This window comes from Dromaius novaehollandiae, chromosome 6 (genome assembly GCF_036370855.1).
Source record: "Dromaius novaehollandiae isolate bDroNov1 chromosome 6, bDroNov1.hap1, whole genome shotgun sequence".
NCBI lineage: Eukaryota > Metazoa > Chordata > Aves > Casuariiformes > Dromaiidae > Dromaius > Dromaius novaehollandiae.
The window spans coordinates 10,235,948-10,257,038 of record NC_088103.1 but is presented as its reverse complement, the minus strand read 5'-3'; the positions used below and the strand labels follow the sequence as shown (position 1 = coordinate 10,257,038).

The 21,091-nt window shown below is 39.8% G+C and overlaps 1 protein-coding gene across 2 annotated transcripts in view; it reads left to right on the top strand.

Annotated features, from left to right (window-relative positions):
* The window catches only part of LOC112985871 (core histone macro-H2A.2), a 28,789-nt gene that overhangs the window by 5,882 nt on the left and 1,816 nt on the right, over window positions 1–21,091 (top strand). For both annotated transcript variants that reach the window (XM_026104802.2, XM_026104803.2), the window contains exons 2-8: window positions 1,567–1,799; window positions 10,272–10,378; window positions 12,658–12,855; window positions 14,491–14,601; window positions 15,668–15,767; window positions 16,986–17,075; window positions 18,794–18,968. In XM_026104802.2, coding sequence (XP_025960587.1) covers window positions 1,628–1,799; window positions 10,272–10,378; window positions 12,658–12,855; window positions 14,491–14,601; window positions 15,668–15,767; window positions 16,986–17,075; window positions 18,794–18,968 — 953 coding nt within the window. In that variant the 5' untranslated portion in view covers window positions 1,567–1,627. The remainder of the gene's footprint in view (window positions 1–1,566; window positions 1,800–10,271; window positions 10,379–12,657; window positions 12,856–14,490; window positions 14,602–15,667; window positions 15,768–16,985; window positions 17,076–18,793; window positions 18,969–21,091) is intronic.

Sequence of the window (21,091 nt, the reverse complement as noted above, 5' to 3'; positions counted from 1 at the left end):
CAATTTAGATTATCATAGAAAACCACCCTTCAATTTGGCTGTTACAAATGAGCAGCTTTCTGTGAATGTCTAGCTTAGTGTGGGACAGGTGACCCTCTTCATATGTGCACTTAGTTTGTAATAAGCAGGGTAATGACCAAATACAGATTTCTGTGCCCTCTTCAAATGAATGTTGAGTGTTCCCGAGGGTTTGCCGTGGTGTCAAAGACTTTCTTTAGAAGGCTGTTTAAAATGCAGATCGTAATCTCACTGGTCTGGTGCGATTCAGTTTCACAGTATCTCTTAATGTCATCAAAGTATTATTCAGATTATTTTCCGATCTCTTAATGTCATCAAAGTATTATTCAAATTATTTTCCGTCTTTTGTTTCCTTGTTTTACTGAACTGAATGAATACTGGGAATTATGTAGTTACGCGTTCATTAACGGTAATGTCTTCTGTGGTAGTCACATTCTTCGTTTACTCCAGAGGAATTAATCTGGATCTGCTGTGTTCTAACTGGGATCATAATTAGGCTACTATGGCAGCTATCAAAATGGAGTTAAAAACCATCTCTGGAAACAAAGTTAAAGCTTCACCATTATTTAACTTAGAGTGGGAACTGTGTGTGTAATTCAGACCACTTGCACTCTGTGAAGCGGACTAGCTGACTCCAGGGTTTGTAGGGTTTGTCATCCATTTACCTGGAATCTCATGGTTGTCAGAAAAACAAGGGGAGAACTAGGTCTGTTTTCTTTGCTCCTGTGTATAGCCTAGGTTGTCTCTTCATGGGGAAGAAACACCTTCAGAGAGCTAGATGAACAAACAAACAAAAAAAATCAGGAGCCAGTCCTTTTAAGATGAGAGATTAAAGAAGTCCCTTTGCATGTGTGGAGGCAGGCTTCCACAGCTCCCAGTAGCTGCTGTGAAGGTGATCCAGAGAGAATTATTAAAGAGTGAAGTCTGTGAGCTGCCGCTCGGGGCTCTGTTCCTGAGGCCAGAGCTGTGCCAGAAGAGGTGCATGAAGCCCAGCTGTTTCCCAGCTTCTCATCTGAAGGCACACATACTAAATTCAGTGAAGTTGCATTTTTAAAAGACCCGTGAAGGAGTGTGTTTGTCGGTAGCTTTTATATTCTGTTGCGCAAGTGGTACAACTTTCTCTAGTTTTCGGTGAGGATGGTACCAGTATCTACTTTTCAGCTTGATTTATGCTATCCATTACACCAGTTTTTCTCCATTGTTTATAACTTGCTGAACTTAACAATCGGCATTGAAATTTTCCATCCTGCTGCTGTCTGCCTTGATGTGTGTTTTTTTTTTTTTCCTAAAAGATGCCGTTTAACATATGTTTGACTTTCTTTTTACTTTCCAAACCATTCTTTCTGTGGTATTGTTAAACTAACAGTGCAGTAGTCAAGGGAAAAGCTATAGCAAATGTTCCAGTTATCCATCTTTTAATGAATAATGTTTCTGCTTTAACAGTTATTGAGATGGGATTTGGCTATTTCCTTCTGTAAGAACAAGGAGATCTGTAAAGATGTTTTTTGCGTACTGAACACCAATCCAGTTTTTCTTTTTCTCTTGCAGCCTTTGGATTGGAGCAAGGGGATAAGAATCGCCAGCAAATTGAAAAGCACAAAGCTGCAAGATGTCGGGCCGAAGTGGGAAAAAGAAAATGTCCAAACTATCGCGCTCAAGCAGGGCAGGTGTTATTTTCCCAGTGGGGAGGATGATGCGCTACTTAAAGAAAGGGACATACAAGTACCGGATAGGCGTTGGAGCACCAGTTTACATGGCAGCCGTCATAGAATACCTAGCAGGTAAACCAAGAACCTGATACTAGAAGTGCTGATCATGCACAGAGGTTAGGGATATCCATGGGGCATGAATGTGATCAGCATCTCTGAAAATCAGGCTCTGAAAGTGTAGAGTATGTTGAAACTTGCTTAAAATGCTTAAGGGAATTAATTTGCTTCTTGGAAAGCTCGAGGATAGAAATTTTCCCCTTTAGAGGCACTATACTTGATTGCTAGTTGGAAGGATTATTTTTCATTGCTTTGCAGAGTGAGGAGTCACATCCAGGTAGTTTTTGTTCAAGAGAAAACTGATATGAAGTAGGGGTTTGATAGTGTTGGAGGTGAATAACACGAGAGGGAAAAAAAGCAAATTCACCTTGTGCATCTATAGTACTTCTTAAGTAAACAAACTGTTTCCTTGGCCTCCTCTCTCCTTGCAGAACAGTGTCAAAGTGTTATGAAATATAGATGTGGTTCACCTGTGGGTTTTTTTTGTTTTTTTTTTTTAAATCCTTTTGGTTTTCTTCAGTGTATTAAAAGCTGTGACCGTGTCAGGCTTTAAATCTTCCTACATACCAGAAGTTTTCCTTTCACTTACGAAACTGACCTCACTTCAGATCACTGCAGAGGAAGGGGCAGATGTCACACTGTGATACTATATACTGCAATATACTGTGATGTATTGCAGTATTTCATGCTGCCCTATGAAAATATCTGTGCTCAAATTCTTATTTAAGTATGGAACATAACACATTAGCAAATTGTTATAAAACTCAGTGGAAAGAAGAGTGTGGTTCAAGTTACTCTAGGTGTTACAGATCAAGACTGAGGTGCATTAGAGAATCTGTGAAGAGTCACAAGCCTGGAATTAGTTGAGTCGATTGTGTTTCAGGCGTATAGTTTATCTCCAAAATGGCCTGGAAGAGCCTTATCTGGAGCCTAGTTGCCCACTTAACAGCGTACCAGTCTTTATGTAAACACTGCTGTCTCCTTTACACATGAGAAGCTGCTCTCTCAACCAGAAGGTAAAAACACTATTTCCTCTTAAAGGTGTGGAGACAATTTGAAATAGTGATAATCAACTTCACATGTTAAATTTCTGATGATGCCTAATAGCATGATACAAAAACTTATGTATTTGTGCCCATTAATTGCTGGATCAGAATCCATCTTTTTTTTTTCTGAGACTATTTTTGAAGCTGGAATGAAAAAGTATTGCTTATGTGGAAGAAATATAAACAAAATGTTTAAGCTCGCATTTTTGCTCACCTCCATCTCCTTCAAGAGGTAAGTCCAGAAAAAGAGCTGGCTTTAAAATAAAACAAAACGCCTCTGAAAAGCAGAATCAAAGTCCAAAATGATGAGCACACCTCCCCTCTTCTGATATTTTACTGTGTAAGAACCAACATGTTTGTTTTAAGAACATTTTGCAGTCCTCTTTCCTCTTAGAGAAGGATCAGTTCTCTAAATGATCTCGGAGAAGATCTTTCACTTTTTAGAGAACATACATTTATTCATATGCACAATCCTGTTTCATACATTAAAAATGAAGTCTTGGAACTACAGAGATCTCCCTCAGTAGGGAAGTCTGATTGCAGAGTTTGCTTAGCTGTCTGCAGTATGAAGTGCCATGTGGCAGAGATGCTTCAGTGACTGCTGGGAGTTAGGCGAAAAGACAGAGATACAGGATTCAGAGCTCATGTAGCTTTCCTGTTCTACCATAGTGGTTTTCAACCTTGTTTTGGTTTGTGGTCTCCTCTGTGTTTTCTAGTGGAGGTGCAAGTCTCTTTAGTAATGCCATAAATATGGATTTCTCTCTATCAAGGAGTATTTGATTTTCTTTACCATCGATTGTGGATGCCCTAGAAGTCATTTGCAGATTTCTGGATGGCTGGATATCACAACTTGAAAACCATATTACATAGGTTTTGGAAACTGCGCTAGGTTTTTTAACTCACCAACCTGCTGCATAATGGCTCTGCTGACCTTCAGTCTGGGGAGGAATACTTCTTTTCATTTCCCAATCCATGAAAATCCATAGCATTCCGTTGAGTTTCCTTGGATAAACATTTGGAGATGATCATTCTCTGAGCTGTGGCAGTTATTACAAGGTGTAGTAATCAATTGTCAATAACGCATCTGGTACATGCAGCCCTTCTGTAGGGCAGACTGAGTTACGGTCAGCTTTTTATAACATACAACTCAGCACTGTTTATCTATTGTCTGAACTAGGGCAGTGTATATGCTGGCTCTGCTCCTGTCTGGCAAGTCCAGTTTAATTTACATTGTTAATTTGGAAAGGGCAGATTACATGTAGGTCTACATTGTGTTTTGGAAAAAAGTTATATAGTAAACCAGGCAAGATAGTTGCTAGATATGTAGGCGTTGGGCCAACATAAATTGTAAAGGAATGTTGTTTTAAGCAGCTTGGTTCAGCATAGAGATTAAGAAAACTTCAGCTCTGTATATAATGTGTCTGTAACAGAATGGAGTAATGTTTCTGAGCAAACACCAATTTTTTATACGTAGTGGTATTTTTAAACCAAAGTTTCTCTACCCTGTCCAGAGTTGTTGTTGGGTTTTTTCTCTCTCTTTTTTTTTTTTTGAAAAGATTTCAAAGAGAGATCATTTAATTAAAAAGCAGTATGTCTAACCTTCTTGATGTGGTTATTCCTATTATGTAGGTGTGAATATAGTTTTTTTTCTGGGATGCCTTTGGAAACAAAATGTGTTTTCCTGAGGCTGTTGTCAAATGAGGTGTTACATATCAAACTAGTAATGCTTCTTAACTTAACATTATCCAATACTTCCTATCATAAATTCCAGTCTTCAGTCACTCACTTGTGAAAGTGAAGTCATTCACTATGAAATGGTGACTACTTGGGCTGAAAATCTGCATACAGGGGAGCTGCTTCAGGCTAAATTTGGTGGACTGGGAGTAAAATAGCAGGAGAATTTTGATCTGTTTCTTTAACCGTATCAGAGAAGCAGGTTTAACAATGTTGTTTTGTTAATGTTAAAGCATTCTTTGGAGCTTTTCTCGTAAATGCATGGGTGCTCCTCTGCCTTTGAGCAGAGGCTGGATGTTTTGCGAAGGGGAAAGGGCGATCTCTGTCATCTCAGAATGATCTGCTCTGTTTGGCCAAGATGTAAGTTTAAAAAAACACAGATTGCTCATGCTTCAGTAGAGACTTCTTTGATTTTTAACAGCTAAAACCTCTGAAAACTTGGTCTTCACTGAGCATGCTGCAGCCTCTCTCAGCTCCTAGTGCTGCCTAGACTGTGCAGTGTCCCCGCAGACTGACACAGCATGCCTCAACTTCTCTCAGCTCCGACGTGTGACTGGACTGCGCACGGGCCGCTCCACGCAGTGACTGACAGCCCATAGCTACAGGTGCTCAGGAGGGCTTTCTCTCCCACTGCTGTTCCTGGCTGCTCCTGGTCACAGCACTGGGAGCAGGGAGTGTGTTTTCGGTGCTCTCAGTGGTGCCAGGCAGCACAGAAGAGGAAGCTTGCAGAGCCAATAAAAGCTGCACGAGAGGGTGGCTAGAGGTCTGAGGAGACCGGGACTGGAGTCGGGGTAGAGGGTCCCTGAATAGGAGTTGAAGGAGAGGCTGATCCTGCTTACCGAAGCCCATGAGGTGGAAGGGCAGGCTGGAATTAACTGGGTAAGGAGACTGAGAGTTAGGGAGCAGGTTCAAGATTGGTCAGGCAAGGAGGCTGGGAACAGACCACAGGTTTTTGGGGAGCAAATGGCTATGGGAGAATACCAAGGTTAGACACAGAGCTGGGGATATGGGGTCTGGCTAGTGAGGAGAGCTGAACTAAGGACCACTGGTGAAGGAGGCTGCAAGGGGAGTCCAAATATCTGTCAGGAAGCTGGATAACGAGGTGGAAAATTAGAGCAAAGGCCAAAGATTGGATGGTGGGGAATGTTGATTTTAAAGAACCCAGAAAGGAAGATTGAGCCTGAGTATTAATACAGATGAGAATAGTGGACAGGAGGCAGAAACTGAGGCCCTGCAGGAAAGGAAACAGAGAGGAGAAGTCCCAGGTACAGGTTGCCTAGGAAGACAGTTGGGCTATGGAGCTGGGAAAGCAAGACATAATTGGAATAGAGGCAGGCTGGATGAGGCAGGAAGAGTCAAACCTGGGTCAGAACTGTCTGTTAGCACTCATCCATGGCCTAGAGTGGACCAATGGTTTGTCTGGGTGCAATTGGCCACCCACGTGCTCTGTTTAAACCCTACGTTTGAGTTGCCTTGAAGCACGGAGCCTCTTGAGTAGCATCATCTGGATGGCACATATACATGTTGAGCAATCACCAAGTAGTTTAGACTGCCTTTTGGCTTTGGTCTGTGCTGTCTGTCACAAGCCACTAGATCCCCATTTGTCCCTTTGTATGCAGCATTACTTGTGGCTGCACCTCACAGCCATTATCAGTGCTGAATCTGAGCTGTGGGTTGTCAGCCCCATTGTTAAAATGCCAGCAGGCACTGCAGTTTACCACCAGAAGGAGGTACTTTTTAACCTCAGTTCATTAGCTAATGTGAGGAAGATCTCATCAGGGATCTAAAGCTCTTTTTTATATCCTCTCTATCCTGTTTCAGACCCTAGGCTTGAAAGTCATATTGCAAAACCACAACTTAGTTCCTATCCAGAAGGCTGAGTTTGCTGGAACAGCCTTGGACTCCACTGGCTTTGGAGTCAGAACCTCCAGCCATGAAAAACTGGCCACATTCTCATTGGATTTGTAAACTCTGCAACATGCCAGACTACACTCTGTGTGCAGGGCTGACTACATTCATCATCATTTGAATCATCTGAATATGTCCCATCATCTAAATGTGTCCCGTAATGCACCTTCCCAAAGTGAGAGGCTAAAAACACGTCTCTTGCTTAGGAAGCAGGAGATATATAAATGATCTGCTGGTTGACTGTCAGATTTGTCAACGGAAAGCCATCTTCTCTGATTCAGGGCAGGACACAACACCAGCAAATACTTGCTGCTTCACAGGACATTAACTGACATTCTCCTCTGTCTGGTATACCCACCTGTTTTCAAGAGACACACTGAGCAGATACTTTTCCACTTGCAGATGGAGGACCAAGGACTCCATCATCTGATGCATCTTTTCAGAGCAAAGGTATTCTTGGGTAGATTTGCATGTGGCAGTGTAACAGGGACTGTCAAGGCTTATTCTCAAGGGGCAGTAAAAAACGAGATAACTTGTCTGAAATCTTTCTAATTCTGTGATCAGTAGTTCTCGTATGTCTTACCTATAGGTCCCACTGAACACTGCACAAAAGCAGACCGGACTCGGCTGAACGCATAGCTTTGGCCTGGCTATGATGCTTTTAGTTTCCAGACATCCAAATCTGTTGATCCATCAATACCTAAAGAAACCTCTTTTTTCTGTATGTTGGATAAGAAAATATAACCAGTATAAGCAGGAGCCAAGCTATAAACTGAATTGGATTAGAAGAGAGTCCTGTTCTTCACTGGTCCAGAAAAGGCTGCATTACAAAGACTTAAAATATCTTTTGGCATCACTTTTATTTTTGCAAGTTGGAGGTACAGACACTACTGCCCAATCTTCCTTTGTACTGTCCTGTAGCCAGAAGAGAGCCTGAGAAACACCCTAATTCTTTGTAAAGGTTGTCACAGAGGGTGAGATTTGACTCGGTATTAAATATCGACAATGTGATCACCTACATATGAGCTTAGTTATTTAGGCATTGTGTAGAGTCAGTGGGCAGTGCTGGGCATGATTCAGTTGACCTACATTAGATGTCTGCTGAGGCCAAGATGAACTGTAGGATGTGTAGGTGAGCTAGTTTGCTTTTACCTGTCCGTGCTGAAGATACCCAAATTCGAATAGATCTTTGCCTCCCAGAGACTAATTTGAACAAGAAAATTCACTGAAAAATTCATCCATGTTCTTTCCTTGAAGTTACGCTTCTAGTGTGGAGGCATCCAGTGTGGATTTTGAATCTTGAGGGAAGCAAGATTATTTCAAGGTTTCACTGTAATTCTCAATATCTGCTGCTGAGAGGATATAATGTAAAACCAACTTACATCTGAGAATATCAAGCCACCTGATTGCTAAAAAGCTTATTAGAGGATAGGGCCTCACTGTAGGACCTATATTCTCAGACTTCAGTCTACACAGAGTTTAGATGGCCTCAGCTGTCAAGATGTTTCTACTTGAAATATAAAGTAGTCTCTTTAGGGATACGTTCACATCAGCTGAGGATGTGAGTACTGAAGCCTCCAGATGTGATGTTGCATTTTACAAGTGCCATTTTATATTCTTAAAATTGTGAGTCCCTATCTCCATTCTGAAGCGATCAGTATGGCTTCAAATATATCAAACATCATTATGTTTCAAAGTAGAAAAATATGCATATAGACAATCATTAGAAGGAGGTAAGGCAACTATTTACCTATGCAAATAACTGACATCCTTTGGTACATTACTTATATGCATATTCCACAGTCTGTCCTACATCGTCTCTACCTTGGATTCCCTACTTCCTAGTGTCCTGTGGTAGATTAAAAAGAAGTGGTTGGCGTTTGAGTGTTCTGCGTTTTTTGCTCTTAACATTAGGCAGAGGACATTTGAGTGCACCATCTGGACGCTGGCCAGAGGACCCAGAACCTTGGGGACTGGGGTGAGCACACAGTTAGCAGAATGTGCCTGTTGTTGGCACATCTGAAAGAACTTCAGTTACCATGCAGGTAAGTATGGTTTTTTTCCTGATGCAAATTTCCTCTGCTGTCAGCATATATCTGCAAAACCCACTGGAGAAGTATGGGTCTCTTTTTCTTGCTTTATGCTGGTCTGCATAATGGATGACAATCTATTACTGCTGTCTGCTGCTGCATTAGCTCCAATGGCAGAGGTCAGGCAGGTAGATCTGAAAGTTCCAGCCCTGCAGCCCAACATGGGTGAATATAACTGGATTATGTAGGATTTTTTTTTTCCAGTCTTCTCCTTTGAAGTCCAAGTCAGGCATCCCAAGGTTAGGAAGTGCCAGAGCTGAGGTTACTGATCTAACTTTTAATATAAGCCTAGTGTGTATTTGTGTTGTGGTAACATTTTTGATTCATCACACACTGATTTTTTTCCTCCATGGTTATGATAACCATAGTTCTAATATTTCCTGAAATTCAACTGCTTGTCTTTGCAACTTCGGTAATATTTTTCTTGAAAGTTTTGATGCGTAATTGTGAAAAATTTCAACAGATGCTGTTCTTAACATTTCTCTAACATTCAGTTAAATATGTATGTTATATAGTAGTGGAAGCTGGAGGACAAGTACGCACCTTTGTTATTCTGAGTGAAATTGAAGGCTTGTATTTTCCTAATGAACTGAGAGCTAAACCTCTTGTTGATATCCCTTGGATTTTAGCCAGAGATCATTATGTAGGTTTCCACTAGATTGAAAGTTCTTCTGTTTGTAATACTTACAGTTCTTTTTTTTTAATCCACTAAAAGGGAATAAGATGTCACTAACAGAATACTGATGGGCTATTACTTTCTTGCCCGTATTGTTGACAAAAACAAAAGTGAAAAACTGAGGAAAGGGACAATGGATGCTTTTACAATGAAACAAGCTGCAATTATTTTTTATGATTTTTCTGAGCGAAATGCTCCCTTCTCATTTTCTTACATGAGAAATAACTTCTGAGTATGGCCAAACTGTTAATTATACTGAATGTTACAGATTGAAGGAGGTTAAACTCGAAAAGTTTTCTGTTTCCTATGTAAAGATCAGAAGAACCTCAGAGACTTCAGGTCACAGCTGAAATGTTACTGCAGATTTAGAGAAACTGCTTTTGAAATGACCTTCTACTCCTGGAAAATATAGAAGGAGCTTTCTACCAGTAGTTTATGCATTGAAACTCTTAAGTTGTCTGCTTGCATCTGAGCCAAACCCTTCATATCTTATTCTGAAATGAAGCTTCTCACAGATTTCCAATACCCTTTAATGCAGTATTGTAGCATCGCCTGGCTAGTCTGTTGGCTTTCAGAGTATTTCTTTAAATGCACCTCAGTCTTCATCTTACCTGGTCCTAAGAATCCTTGCTGTTTTGTCAGAACTTTCTTTACTAGGTTTGGGGTTTCTCTGCATGCTTTCCTGTTTTGTTGTTACAGGGTTACTGCTGAATTTTGGACTGTGTATAGAGAGTGTTTATTATTTTTTGAAAGAGAATCTGACTTGGGACTTGTAAAAGTAGCTATGTGAACCAAGCTTAGCATGTTTCCTGCTAAGTATCCTTTAGGGAAGGACAAATTATTTTACATAAATTTGCAAACATGTTGACTGTGGTTTGCTTTTTGCATTTCCATAGCAAACATCATTTAAAGCAGGAAACACCCTTGAAAAGGTAACAGGATATTAAAAAGGAATGTAAATGTATAGGAATGTATGTGCAGATGTACAGAAGTTACATTTTTGTTGCTCATTTTTATCTCAATGTATTTGCAGCTGAAATTCTAGAACTAGCAGGAAATGCAGCAAGAGACAACAAGAAAGGAAGAATTGCCCCCAGACACATCCTCCTGGCAGTTGCAAATGATGAGGAACTGAATCAGGTACCTGTTTACATTTCAGTGATTTCAGTGTAAGAGTTATGCTCTGCAGCGTGAGTGAAGCTGCTACTTCTGAAAGTTAGAAACAGTCTAGTGCGACATATGAATGAGAATGCGAATATTAGAGCAGAAGAAAACAAGATTATGCCCACCTATATAAAAACAAAATATTTGTGTGCATCTACTTTTATTCATATAAATACATGGAAAGGGACATGGAAAGGAGGATGTTAGGTGGGAGGTTCATTGCATCAGAAAGTTTGACGATTCCTCGCTAGCTGTTGGGCTCCACATTTAAGCAATACTGGAAAATAGTGAGTCTGGAGAGCAATTCAGCACATGCCCAAAATGAAATCTCTCTCCACTTGGTCCCTAAAGGGACCACAAAACGGTAACTTAAAAAAAGAGGTGTGACTTCTATATGGCTAAAGTTAGATGTGATGAATCTTAAAGCTACATGTTCTTGTGTTCTTTCTGTTTGGAGTAGGTATCATGCTACAACAAGTGGCACACATGGAGTCTTTTACAGTTTTCTGCTTGAGGTTTTAAAATACGTGAATTACTCCTTGATTTTATGGGAGAAATTTTGCTAATTGTCATGCAGAATCCCATTCTTTCAGTAGCCCTTTGGAAGAGGTTGGGTATGCTCTCATCTTCATGGCTAGTTAGTGTTTTTCTTTCCGTGTTCGTACATGTTTCTGTTCCTCTCTAGATAGAAATGTAGCTTAGGTGCCTGAGACCAGTTCTTGAGCCAACAGCCTCCATATGGGACCTGAGTGCCCCCCTTTTCTTAAAGGGCATGATGTATACCCAACGACCTGGTGTTCCTTTTTGTGGTTGTGCCTTTGAAGTGGAACTTCCAGTGACAGCAGTCCTAGGCTGTCTCCTTAGATTTAGCGATTTTGTTAATGTTGCTTAAACTAATTAGCTATTTGCTTAATGGCAACTTTTTATATATTTTAGCTCTACATTGAGAAATACCAGTATCTTTTGGTCACTTTATTTTTCCTTACTGGTATGTCTCCTTTTACTGGGGCTCTAGGAGAACACATCTCTGGATTTAAATTTTGTTTCTTTTGCAAGCTGTGAGTCCTGTAAAAGTGGGTAAAGTTTATGATTTATTTTTTGCTCAGGGACATCCAATTCTTACATAAAATGTGCCATATGGAAAACTTCTTTCCAAAAGTTGTAGAACTGTGTTTTCTATTATACTGTGTGTGAGGCCCATCTTGGACAGGGGTCTGGCTCCCTTTCTGTGACTGCTGCATCCAGGATTGCCTCCCCCTCCATATGCCTGAGTCCCATTACACCCAAACTGTGGTTTTCAATGCTCTAACTTTGAGGATTGCTTGTGGAATTGCCTTTGCTAAACTTGCTCAGTGAAAAGAGAGGTCATGGCACAGGCTGTGAATTGCAGCATTCAGAGATGCTGGAATGATTCAGTCAGCATCAGAGGATCTCTTCTTGGAGAGCCCAGCGTGAAGATGAGTGACATCATTCACACTTCGATAGATTCTTGCACTACATTTGACTCCTTTAAAAATTAAAACCTGGTGCCTGTGACTTCATCCAGCTCTTGCTTCTCTGTTACAGGGCACTGAAAAGTCCAAATAGAGGCCAGAAGAGGGCAAAGAATGATAATAATATCAGTTCATTCCCTGCTAAGTAGTACTGGTCACAGGCCCGTGAGGTGGAGACTAGATCTACTGTTATCAGTTAGGAGTTAAACAGATTTTGTCCTCCAGATAATATCACGGCCCACTCCAGTACAGTGAGAGTGGCCCCCACTGCTTCCCTTCAGTCCCATTCCTATTGTTTATTTCTACAAGGCCGGCGCTTGGAGCTCATACTTCCACTAAATCCGTTTCCCTACCGAAACGATCTATGACGCATCCTTCTCTGAGCAGGGCTGCGGTGCTGTCAGTTTTATGTAGCCTGCTGGTGCTTATCTCCTCTTCAGTTACTTCATTCACTGCTTGTGAGTCACCAAGAGTAGGTGTGCAGAAAGACCAGCACTGAAAGAAAGAAGAGTGACTGGCCTGTAACAGTGTTCACTGGGATGTGGTGACTGAATAAGCGCTGTGACCTGCCAGGTTTCTGTGTCGTTGTGGATTTCCTCCTAACTGAATTCTCTCATGATAAAGGAACAAGGTGCAGTGCTTTAGGACGGCGTGTACTCTACTTGTTTTTGCTGACCACGTTACACATATACAGCTTGAGTGCATAGTAAGAGAATCTGTAATGGGATATTTTCTGCTCCTTCACACCATTTCTCCTTGCAGTTGCTAAAAGGTGTGACTATTGCAAGTGGAGGTGTCCTGCCCAGAATTCAGCCGGAGCTTCTAGCCAAGAAACGGGGTGCCAAAGGCAAATCTGAGACCATCCTTTCCCCTACTCCTGAGAAGAAAGGGAGGAAATCCATGGTGAGCAAAAAGAGTGGGAAGAAAGCAAAGTCTGCCAAGGCCAGGACACCCAAAAAGGTAAGCATGAGGCAGATACAGGATTCTGAAAGAAGTGTAAGAGAGGGATTAGATCAAAAAACATCTAAGAATATTAGGAGAAATAGATTAGTGCTTCTGCGTTAGTTATTTGTTTGTTACAGCTTGAAATGGGAAGTAGGAGTTGAAAATAGATACACCAGGATTTTTTTCTCTAAACTTTAGAAATAAATAGAGAATCACAATAATTTCGTAACAAATTTCTTTAACAGAAACCTTTAAAGCTTTGAGGGAAGCTTTTCAGAATTACCATGTCACCCTTTGCAGTACCTTCTCGAAAACTGTAGAACCTGTTTAGCCTCACACTAATTGTGTGGGAATGAGCTCTAGCACTTAAGATACAGGAAGCTGTATTTTAAGTCATTCTCTGGTTGACCTTCAGCCTTCTGTGGTTACCAGATTGCTGTTGAAGGTTTTCACTGGTCAGAGAACTCACCCTGACATGGCATATAAAAGTCACTTTGACAAGCTCTTTGTTTCACTCATTCTTAGCTGTGGTGCTGTTAATGGTTTTTAGAAAATTGAGAGAAGAATAAATGAATCATAATTTGACCACTGCACCTTCCCTAACAGTGGCCCGTCCTCTATCACCGTCCTAGATAGTTTAGTGCGATAAAGTGGTAACCTAGACCAGTGTTCCTTGGATTGTCATTCCATAGCTTGGATGTTAAAACATTACTAAAGTTTTGTTTGGATAGGATTAAATCGTTTTAAGCTGTGATCTAAACTTTTTAAACTTGTTGTGTTGAGCCCATCTTTCTGGAAATGAGCTTTGATAGATCTTTGACAAATCTTTGATAGATCTGCATAGTTGGGAATATGCAGAAATTACATTTAAGAAAGGAATAGAGTTACTTAGTAATTAGAGTAGGATGCCTCTGTGTATTTATCTCAGCTACCACCTTACTTTGAATTGCACACATGCAGAATTTGGGGCTCGCCAGGAAGAGTTAGCTTCTGGACATCCCTTGAACCAAATACAGGGAGATGTGAGCACGTGCTCCCACAGCCCTGGTAGGAGCAGCTTTCCAGCTTCTGGAGCTAGGTTGCTTGAAGGAGTGTGTCCCACCAAGGGGATTTTGCACTCAAACTTCAGCTAGTGGTTAGCTGTTTCATTTTGTCCTTCCAACTGCTTGTATTGAGGTGTGATGGCTTGCTGTTGTCAGTATGGATTGAGATTTATGCTTCATTAGCTGAAACTTAAGATATCATTCAGATGTTTTTTACTTCAGATTGGTGCATTTGACAGGGATACTAAGTTTGATTTAGAATGGGCTCTGCTTTGTTAGCAGCAGGAATAAAAAACTAATGCAAACCCACCCGTAAATACAACCTTAATCATGAGTAAAACCACAGATGGATGTGCATACCCCTGACTCTTCTTGTCATAACCACAAACTTATGTAATGCCTTAGAGGAACCACTGATCTTTTAGTGTTATAGACAACAAAGAACTCTTTTACATAATCTTTTGGGAGTAAAAGCTATGAATAATATATTGCCCTGAGAAGATGAGATTTGTAGTAACTGATTAAATCTATTCATTGCTGAGTAATGGTAAACACTGCCTTTGTTTGGAGGGTTTTTGCTTTTTTTTTTTTTCCCCCCTCCAAATAGAACAAACAAAAGGACAATGAAAAAGAAGGAGCTTCAAATTCAACATCTGAAGATGGACCTGGGGATGGTTTCACTATCTTGTCCTCCAAAAGCCTGGTGCCAGGACAAAAGGTAATGCAAAGTTATAACAGATGGGGATCACACCAGTGGAGCCTAGTATAAACAGAACGGTCCTTTTTATCCAACACCAGTACGAAATCTTCTCTCCATTTTCTATTAGTGGTTCCAAATTTAAGGCTTAATCTACAACTTCTCAAGGCATTGGGAGGTGCTGTCTCCAAAAAACTTAGGGCTGCAAATAAAAGATTTCTAAGAATAAGGCTGGTCAACCTTTCTTCTTGGGGAGAGAGCCATACTGATTCATTTCACTGGTAAAGCTGTACTAGGATTTTGTTTGGTTTGGACTCAGCTACGTTACTTATAGCATACTGCCGAACCAAATTTTACCTTCTAGGCTATGTCCAAACAGGTGGACGTAGGAGCATTTCTGAGCTCTCATGCCCCAGCCACATCCCAACTCAGTTTTTGGCCAAGTCCCTTGGATCACCCAGCAACTTTCACTTGTTGGTTTGTGCCAGAAGCCTAGGTGCCCCATCTGAAAGCAGGTCGCGAGGCGCTACCCTCTTCAAACTGACGGCGTTACCAGGCCTGCAGAGCGTGCCTCTCTCTGTCTCAGAACAGACTGTGACAGGCCAGAATTACAAAACTATCCCACCAAAATACCTGTATGTCCATATTGTCCAGCCAGGCTGTCCATCCCATTCCTTTCTCTTTTTTTTTTGTTTTTTTTCACTTGCCAAGAATATTTTTTTGCTTTCCTTAACTTTTGACCCATTGAATGAAGCTGCAGTTTTTCTTGCAGATTTAGCTATGGAGATGTAGTCAATTTTTTTTATTACTTTTATTTCAAATAGTAGGATCATCTGGAAAAAATTTTCTAGCAATAATTTCTTTTGGAGCAAGCTTCCAAGCTGTGGGAATATCATGAAACAGCCTAACTGGTGTAGAAATCAATTAAAGTTTAAAAATCAGAATCACACGTACTGAACACAATAAATTTAATGATCTCTGAAAAGCAGAATTCACCCTTCTCTGGTTTAATTTTTTGTTCTGAAAATTATTTTGCACTCAGCTTACTAGTTTTAATTCTTTCTGCTTTCTCGTCATCATCTTACAGCTTTCTCTGACACAGAGTGACATCAGCCATATTGGCTCCATGAAAGTAGAAGGCATTGTTCACCCCACAACTGCTGAAATAGACCTCAAGGAGGAAATAGGTGAGGCTCTGCTGCACGCAGAAAAAGCAAATCTAAAGTTGGAACAGTATCTGGTCTACTAGCTACCTGCTGAGATTCCATCCTGTTTCATCTGAATCTTCCCCAGGCCATAAAATATCACTTACAACACTTCTGAAAATCAGGCTGGAACTGACTAGGTATAACAGGCTAATCACTAATTTTTTTTTTTTTAATGACGGCTAATGACACTCAAAACGCAGATAATTTCTTAAAGCACATGGGCAGCAAAGGCATAAATAATCATTATTAGTCTTTCCGTTTTGGAACCTTTTTTATATTTGCCTTTGAAAATTCTAGGAGGAAAACTATATGTATTATAGCATTTCTAATTATGTTTTTCACTATAGAATTCTACATGCTTCAGAAAAACCTGTGTACAAAGCCTTGTACTGCTCATGTGAAATAAAAAAATGTTATTATCAGTTTTGTACAAATATGGAAATTGAAGCAATAGGGAGGTAAAACTACTTGCCTATGATACAGTCAGTTGTGTTGCGAGGCACAGAATCCAGCTGCAGGCTTTGGGTCGCTGTTTTATACAGGCAGTCATCAAGAATTTCACTGGCATCCCAGCTGTGTTTATTTCGTAAGTTATTTCCGGAAAGTAATTGAGTTAGCATGTTGCATTGATTTCGGAGACTGAATGATATACATGTTGATGTATATTGCTCAGCCACAAGGGACATTAAGTTAAGTTATAGGATAGAGCTCATAAACACTGCATCATATCTTCTTCTAAATTCCTGATGCAACTTACAAGTTAAGAGTTCTGGGGTTTTGGTAGAATACTACTCTTGAAGGAAGGTAGCACACTTCATATTTTGATTTTGTTGGTGGGTTATGAACACCTTGTTTGTGGTCGTTTTTAAGCTGATAAGGATGCTCTGTTTTTGTTGTTCTCTGGTCTGTTTAGGAAACAAGTCCTGCAAATTCTGCTATTCACATTTTTAACCTTTAGGCAGAGGAAGGTAGCATACTTGCAAATAATTATGTTATATTAAAGTACTTCCAGTAATAACATACAAGGTTTTTCAAAACCAATGAAAAGTGAACTTTATCTGTGGCTGATAGTGGTAACATAAACATCAGCTGCTGCTAAACGTGATAATACATGTACAATGTTCTTTTAAATACTGTAGAGTTGTTTTTTCTTGTGGATACTTTGGAGCCAAGGTCTTTTGCTTTGTGTCCTTGCAGGCAAGGCTTTGGAAAAGGCTGGAGGAAAAGAGTTCTTAGAAACGGTGAAAGAGCTTCGCAAATCTCAAGGACCTTTGGAAGTTGCTGAAGGTAAAAAGGATGCTATGTTCTCTTCTGGAAATACTACATTCCGTGTGTTCTTTTCTTGTGACATTCCGGTCTGTTCTTGATCATATATGTGCCTTCGCTTATGTGATGTAAAATTTCCTGTTTCTTCTTCAAGGCTGTTGCTGATATGGACAGCCTGTTTTGAAAAAAAAAAAAAAAAAAAAGGAGAGGAATAGGATACCTCTGTGCTGTGCCCATTCCATCTTTGGGTTTCTAGCTGCCAACACAGATTAAAGCAAGTTGTTTAATTTACCTTAGGCCATTTCTATCTGTGGAGTCCAGAAATTACGGAAAATTTATGCTGTCACCTCTGTGCCATCTTTCCTCTTCTATTTGCACCATGTTCCTTAGCAAGAGCCAGAAACAGCTCACAATCTATCATGTGAACTATGAGAACAGTGATAGCTTAGAAATTTTCTTGCTTTTGCATATTTGATAAACAATATAGTCAAAGCAATTTCCGTACTCTGATCACAAATAAAGATATGATAGGATCTTTAGAATTTACATGCTTTGTTGCTTAAATTGCTGCTCTTCTGCCAGGTACTACAGTTACATTATAGAAATATAAATGATAGAAGAGCTCTGTGTTCAGCTTCCCATGTTTAGCATATCTGTAGCAGTGAACAGTTTTGGGCTTGAGATTATATCTTCCTTTGTAAACAAATTAAACCAATTCCTAGGGTTCAAAGGTGGGTAGAGAGCAGATGGAGAGAAACTGCAATTATATTTTCTAGTGCCTTATTTGGCTTAGTATCTCAATACCAAAGAGATTAAATGCTTAAATAGTCTAGCTTTTAAAATTCCCTAAATAAATAGCTTGGTTTTATAGTCCCAAATGATAGGGAAAATTTTGTACAATATATTTCACTTCACTTTTGCACTGAATCGTAAATATATGCCATAATATCAAAGTAAACTACTTTTCTCTGTTAAAGTCACTACATCACTAGAAAATAGACTCCTTTTATGCTGTTAAGCTAATCCTAGGAAAGAAGGTAATCTTGGTTTAATAGATGGAAAATGTACCCTCTGTTAGCCATTGCATTGTGTTGGTGTGTTTGAAATTGCCACTTCCACTGAGTTTGAGGCAAGCAATACTAAACAGCTCTTAGTGACCAGAGGTCTACTGCAAATACTTGAGTTCAGCCTAACAGACCCTGAGTTCAAGTGCTGTGCACAGGATACATGGATAATTGGACCTAACTGGTGGTTACTTTCAACAGACTTCTTTGATTTTCATGTCTTTATGTCTGAAATTACCCAACTGTGAGGTGGGAATAAATACTACTCGCTAACACTCGAGCTGTAATGATGGTTCAGGATGTTGATGAAGCATTATAATATGGCTGTGACTGTACTACAGAAATGTCTACTGAGGAATTAATGATACCGTTTTCAGTGGAGGGTTTTGATACTCTGCATGAAATAAATCCAGAGTCCATGCTGAATGCGAAAGCTGAAAAATATTATTGTTAACGAACGAACCTTGGGTCCTTTGGTCTCCGAGGAAGTAGCGATTGATCATGTAATTAATGACGATGATCAGATTATGATTGCAAGGGAATCATTGTGGCATATGCTGATTCCTAATGCATTTCTTTGGAGAGTTAATGTAGTTAACAGATCGATTTGGACTGAGAAGTCATTGCAGAGTGATTTCTATTCAAAACTAAATGTTGTCTTTTCATTTGTTTTAGCTGCACTTACCCAGTCTAGTGGCCTAGCAGCAAAGTTTGTCATCCACTGTCACATCCCACAGTGGGGCTCAGACAAGTGTGAAGAGCAGCTCGAGGAGACTATAAAGAACTGCTTAACAGCTGCAGAAGACAAGAAGTTGAAGTCTGTGGCTTTTCCACCTTTTCCCAGTGGCAGGTATGAATCTTATTGCATAAAAGGGTTCTGTATTATGTAGCAGTTGTATAGTTAGCTGTCAGAGAGCTGCTGCTGTGATCTCATCTGTGATTGAAGGGGGCTGTGGCAGGTTCCAGGTGACACAGTGCTTCACAGTGAAGGAACTTAAATTCCATTGTTTGCATGGAATGACCAGAAAGCCTTTGTGTGAAGAAATCAGCTAAATTACAAGAGAGCTGTGCTTTCTTTTGCTAGTGAGTAATTTTCATTCTTCTACTATGGGCACGGTTTTTATGTCCCCTAATTTTATTGTGGTGAATCTTATTAGAAAACTCTATCAGTATTAATAAAAATACACCAGCATAATACTGAAGACAAGTGAAGACAATTTGAGCGAGGTAAACGTAGGGTATTTACTTAAGTCATCCCAAGAGTATATATTAAACAGACTAGTTGGACAAAATGTTTTCTTTCAGAGGAAAATCACTCTGTTTTTCAAATAAAGTTATGCTTTAAAAGGCAAACTTCACATTTCTCTCTTAATAGCTAGCAAATAAAATGTGCTTGACTAAGAAATCCAAAGCACTTTTTTTTTTTTTTAGCTGGCTGTTTGCTAATCTTGATTGGTCCCTGATCATAAGAAGTCTTATACAAGCCCCACTGACTGTAGAAGTTATTCTTTTATGTTAGAGTTTGCGACTTATGACTAATTTGAAATATAATGACTTTTGTTAGTAATGCCCAAAGAATATCCTAGTCAAGTTGTGTTGGCCCTGTAGTGAAAAAAATCAAAGTAGAACTGCATTTCGACCACTGAAATCACCACACATCAGTGAATACACAGGAAGGAGCAAATGCCTTTTTTACACAGATGCTTTTCAAGATAGAATAACGTTTTTATGGATCAGGATAAAAAAGTAAATAGAAAAGCAGTATAATTTTAGTGATTTTTATTTCCTTTATGCACAGATCTTTTTGCTTAGAGTGTTCAGTCAAAGCAAAGTATAATAAATCATTTTACAACTTTTTATTATTAAAGTGCAGCCTTTAAAAATAAATGTGAACTAACTTTTACAGCAATAAAAATAGCCTCTATAGACCTATGACCTCTTGTGAGCATTATGTAAGAATAATCCGGTCCTAGAGCATCAGCATTAGTGCATATCCTTCTGCTGCTTCGTTCCTTTTCATTCTCTATTGCTCTTAGAATTGCTCCTGTTATAGAGAAGAAATAGGGTAGGTCTTAGCAGATGCTGCTCTTTTGCACTTTATTTATCAGAGGACCTCAGAGTTGTCTGAAAAAAGGCACAGAGTTTCACAAAGACTTCTAATGCTTTTGCAGTCATTTTATGCCAACCCGCATCTCTGCACGAGAAGTGCTGTTTTTGTTGGGTAGATCAGGACTCATTCAGCATTAGTTCTGTAGATTTTTCTCCAGAGTCCCAGCTTAGGAACTGTTTACAGTAACAGATACAATGTAGGGGAAGTAGCAACAGATAGGATATCTCAACTGTAATAGGGCTTTGAACCTCCATGACCTTGCCATGAAAAGTGGAGAAATGCAGTCTAGATGAAATAACTTGTGCTGGCAAGTGGATATAAATTAGCTGAAAATCATTTTCAAAAAGTTTTTATCCTTAGCTTCATGCCAAAAAGGCACATCAGCGACACTGTGGCAGAGAACTGTCATGGAACTAAAGCTAGTAAATACTGTTTGTTAGTAATCATTTGGATGATAAAGAGTATACATACAACAGTTGTAGATGACTCGTTCTCAACTGTTCTTTTTTGGCCATGATTTAGTATAAATGTGGTAAGTAGTCTGAAATCACTGACATGAAATTGAGTAAGAGGAATTTAGTAGTACTAAACTTAGGAAGGAAAATAAAAACAAATGCACAGCGTAATGCTGTTGGGGGGTAGCGGAGGAAGAGAAAGACTGCAAAGGCTGGCTCTGGATGCTGTTAAGAGAGATACGCCATTCCAGTGCCTAACAATCCTTATAGTTGAAAAATTGTGGTATCTGTGTATTCTGATGTAGCCCCATCACATCTTTAAGGACAGGTTAGATGAACTTCTTCCAGAAGCAGAAAAGTTATATATGAGCCTGCTTTAGAACAAGGACGTGATTTAGGTTGCATTGG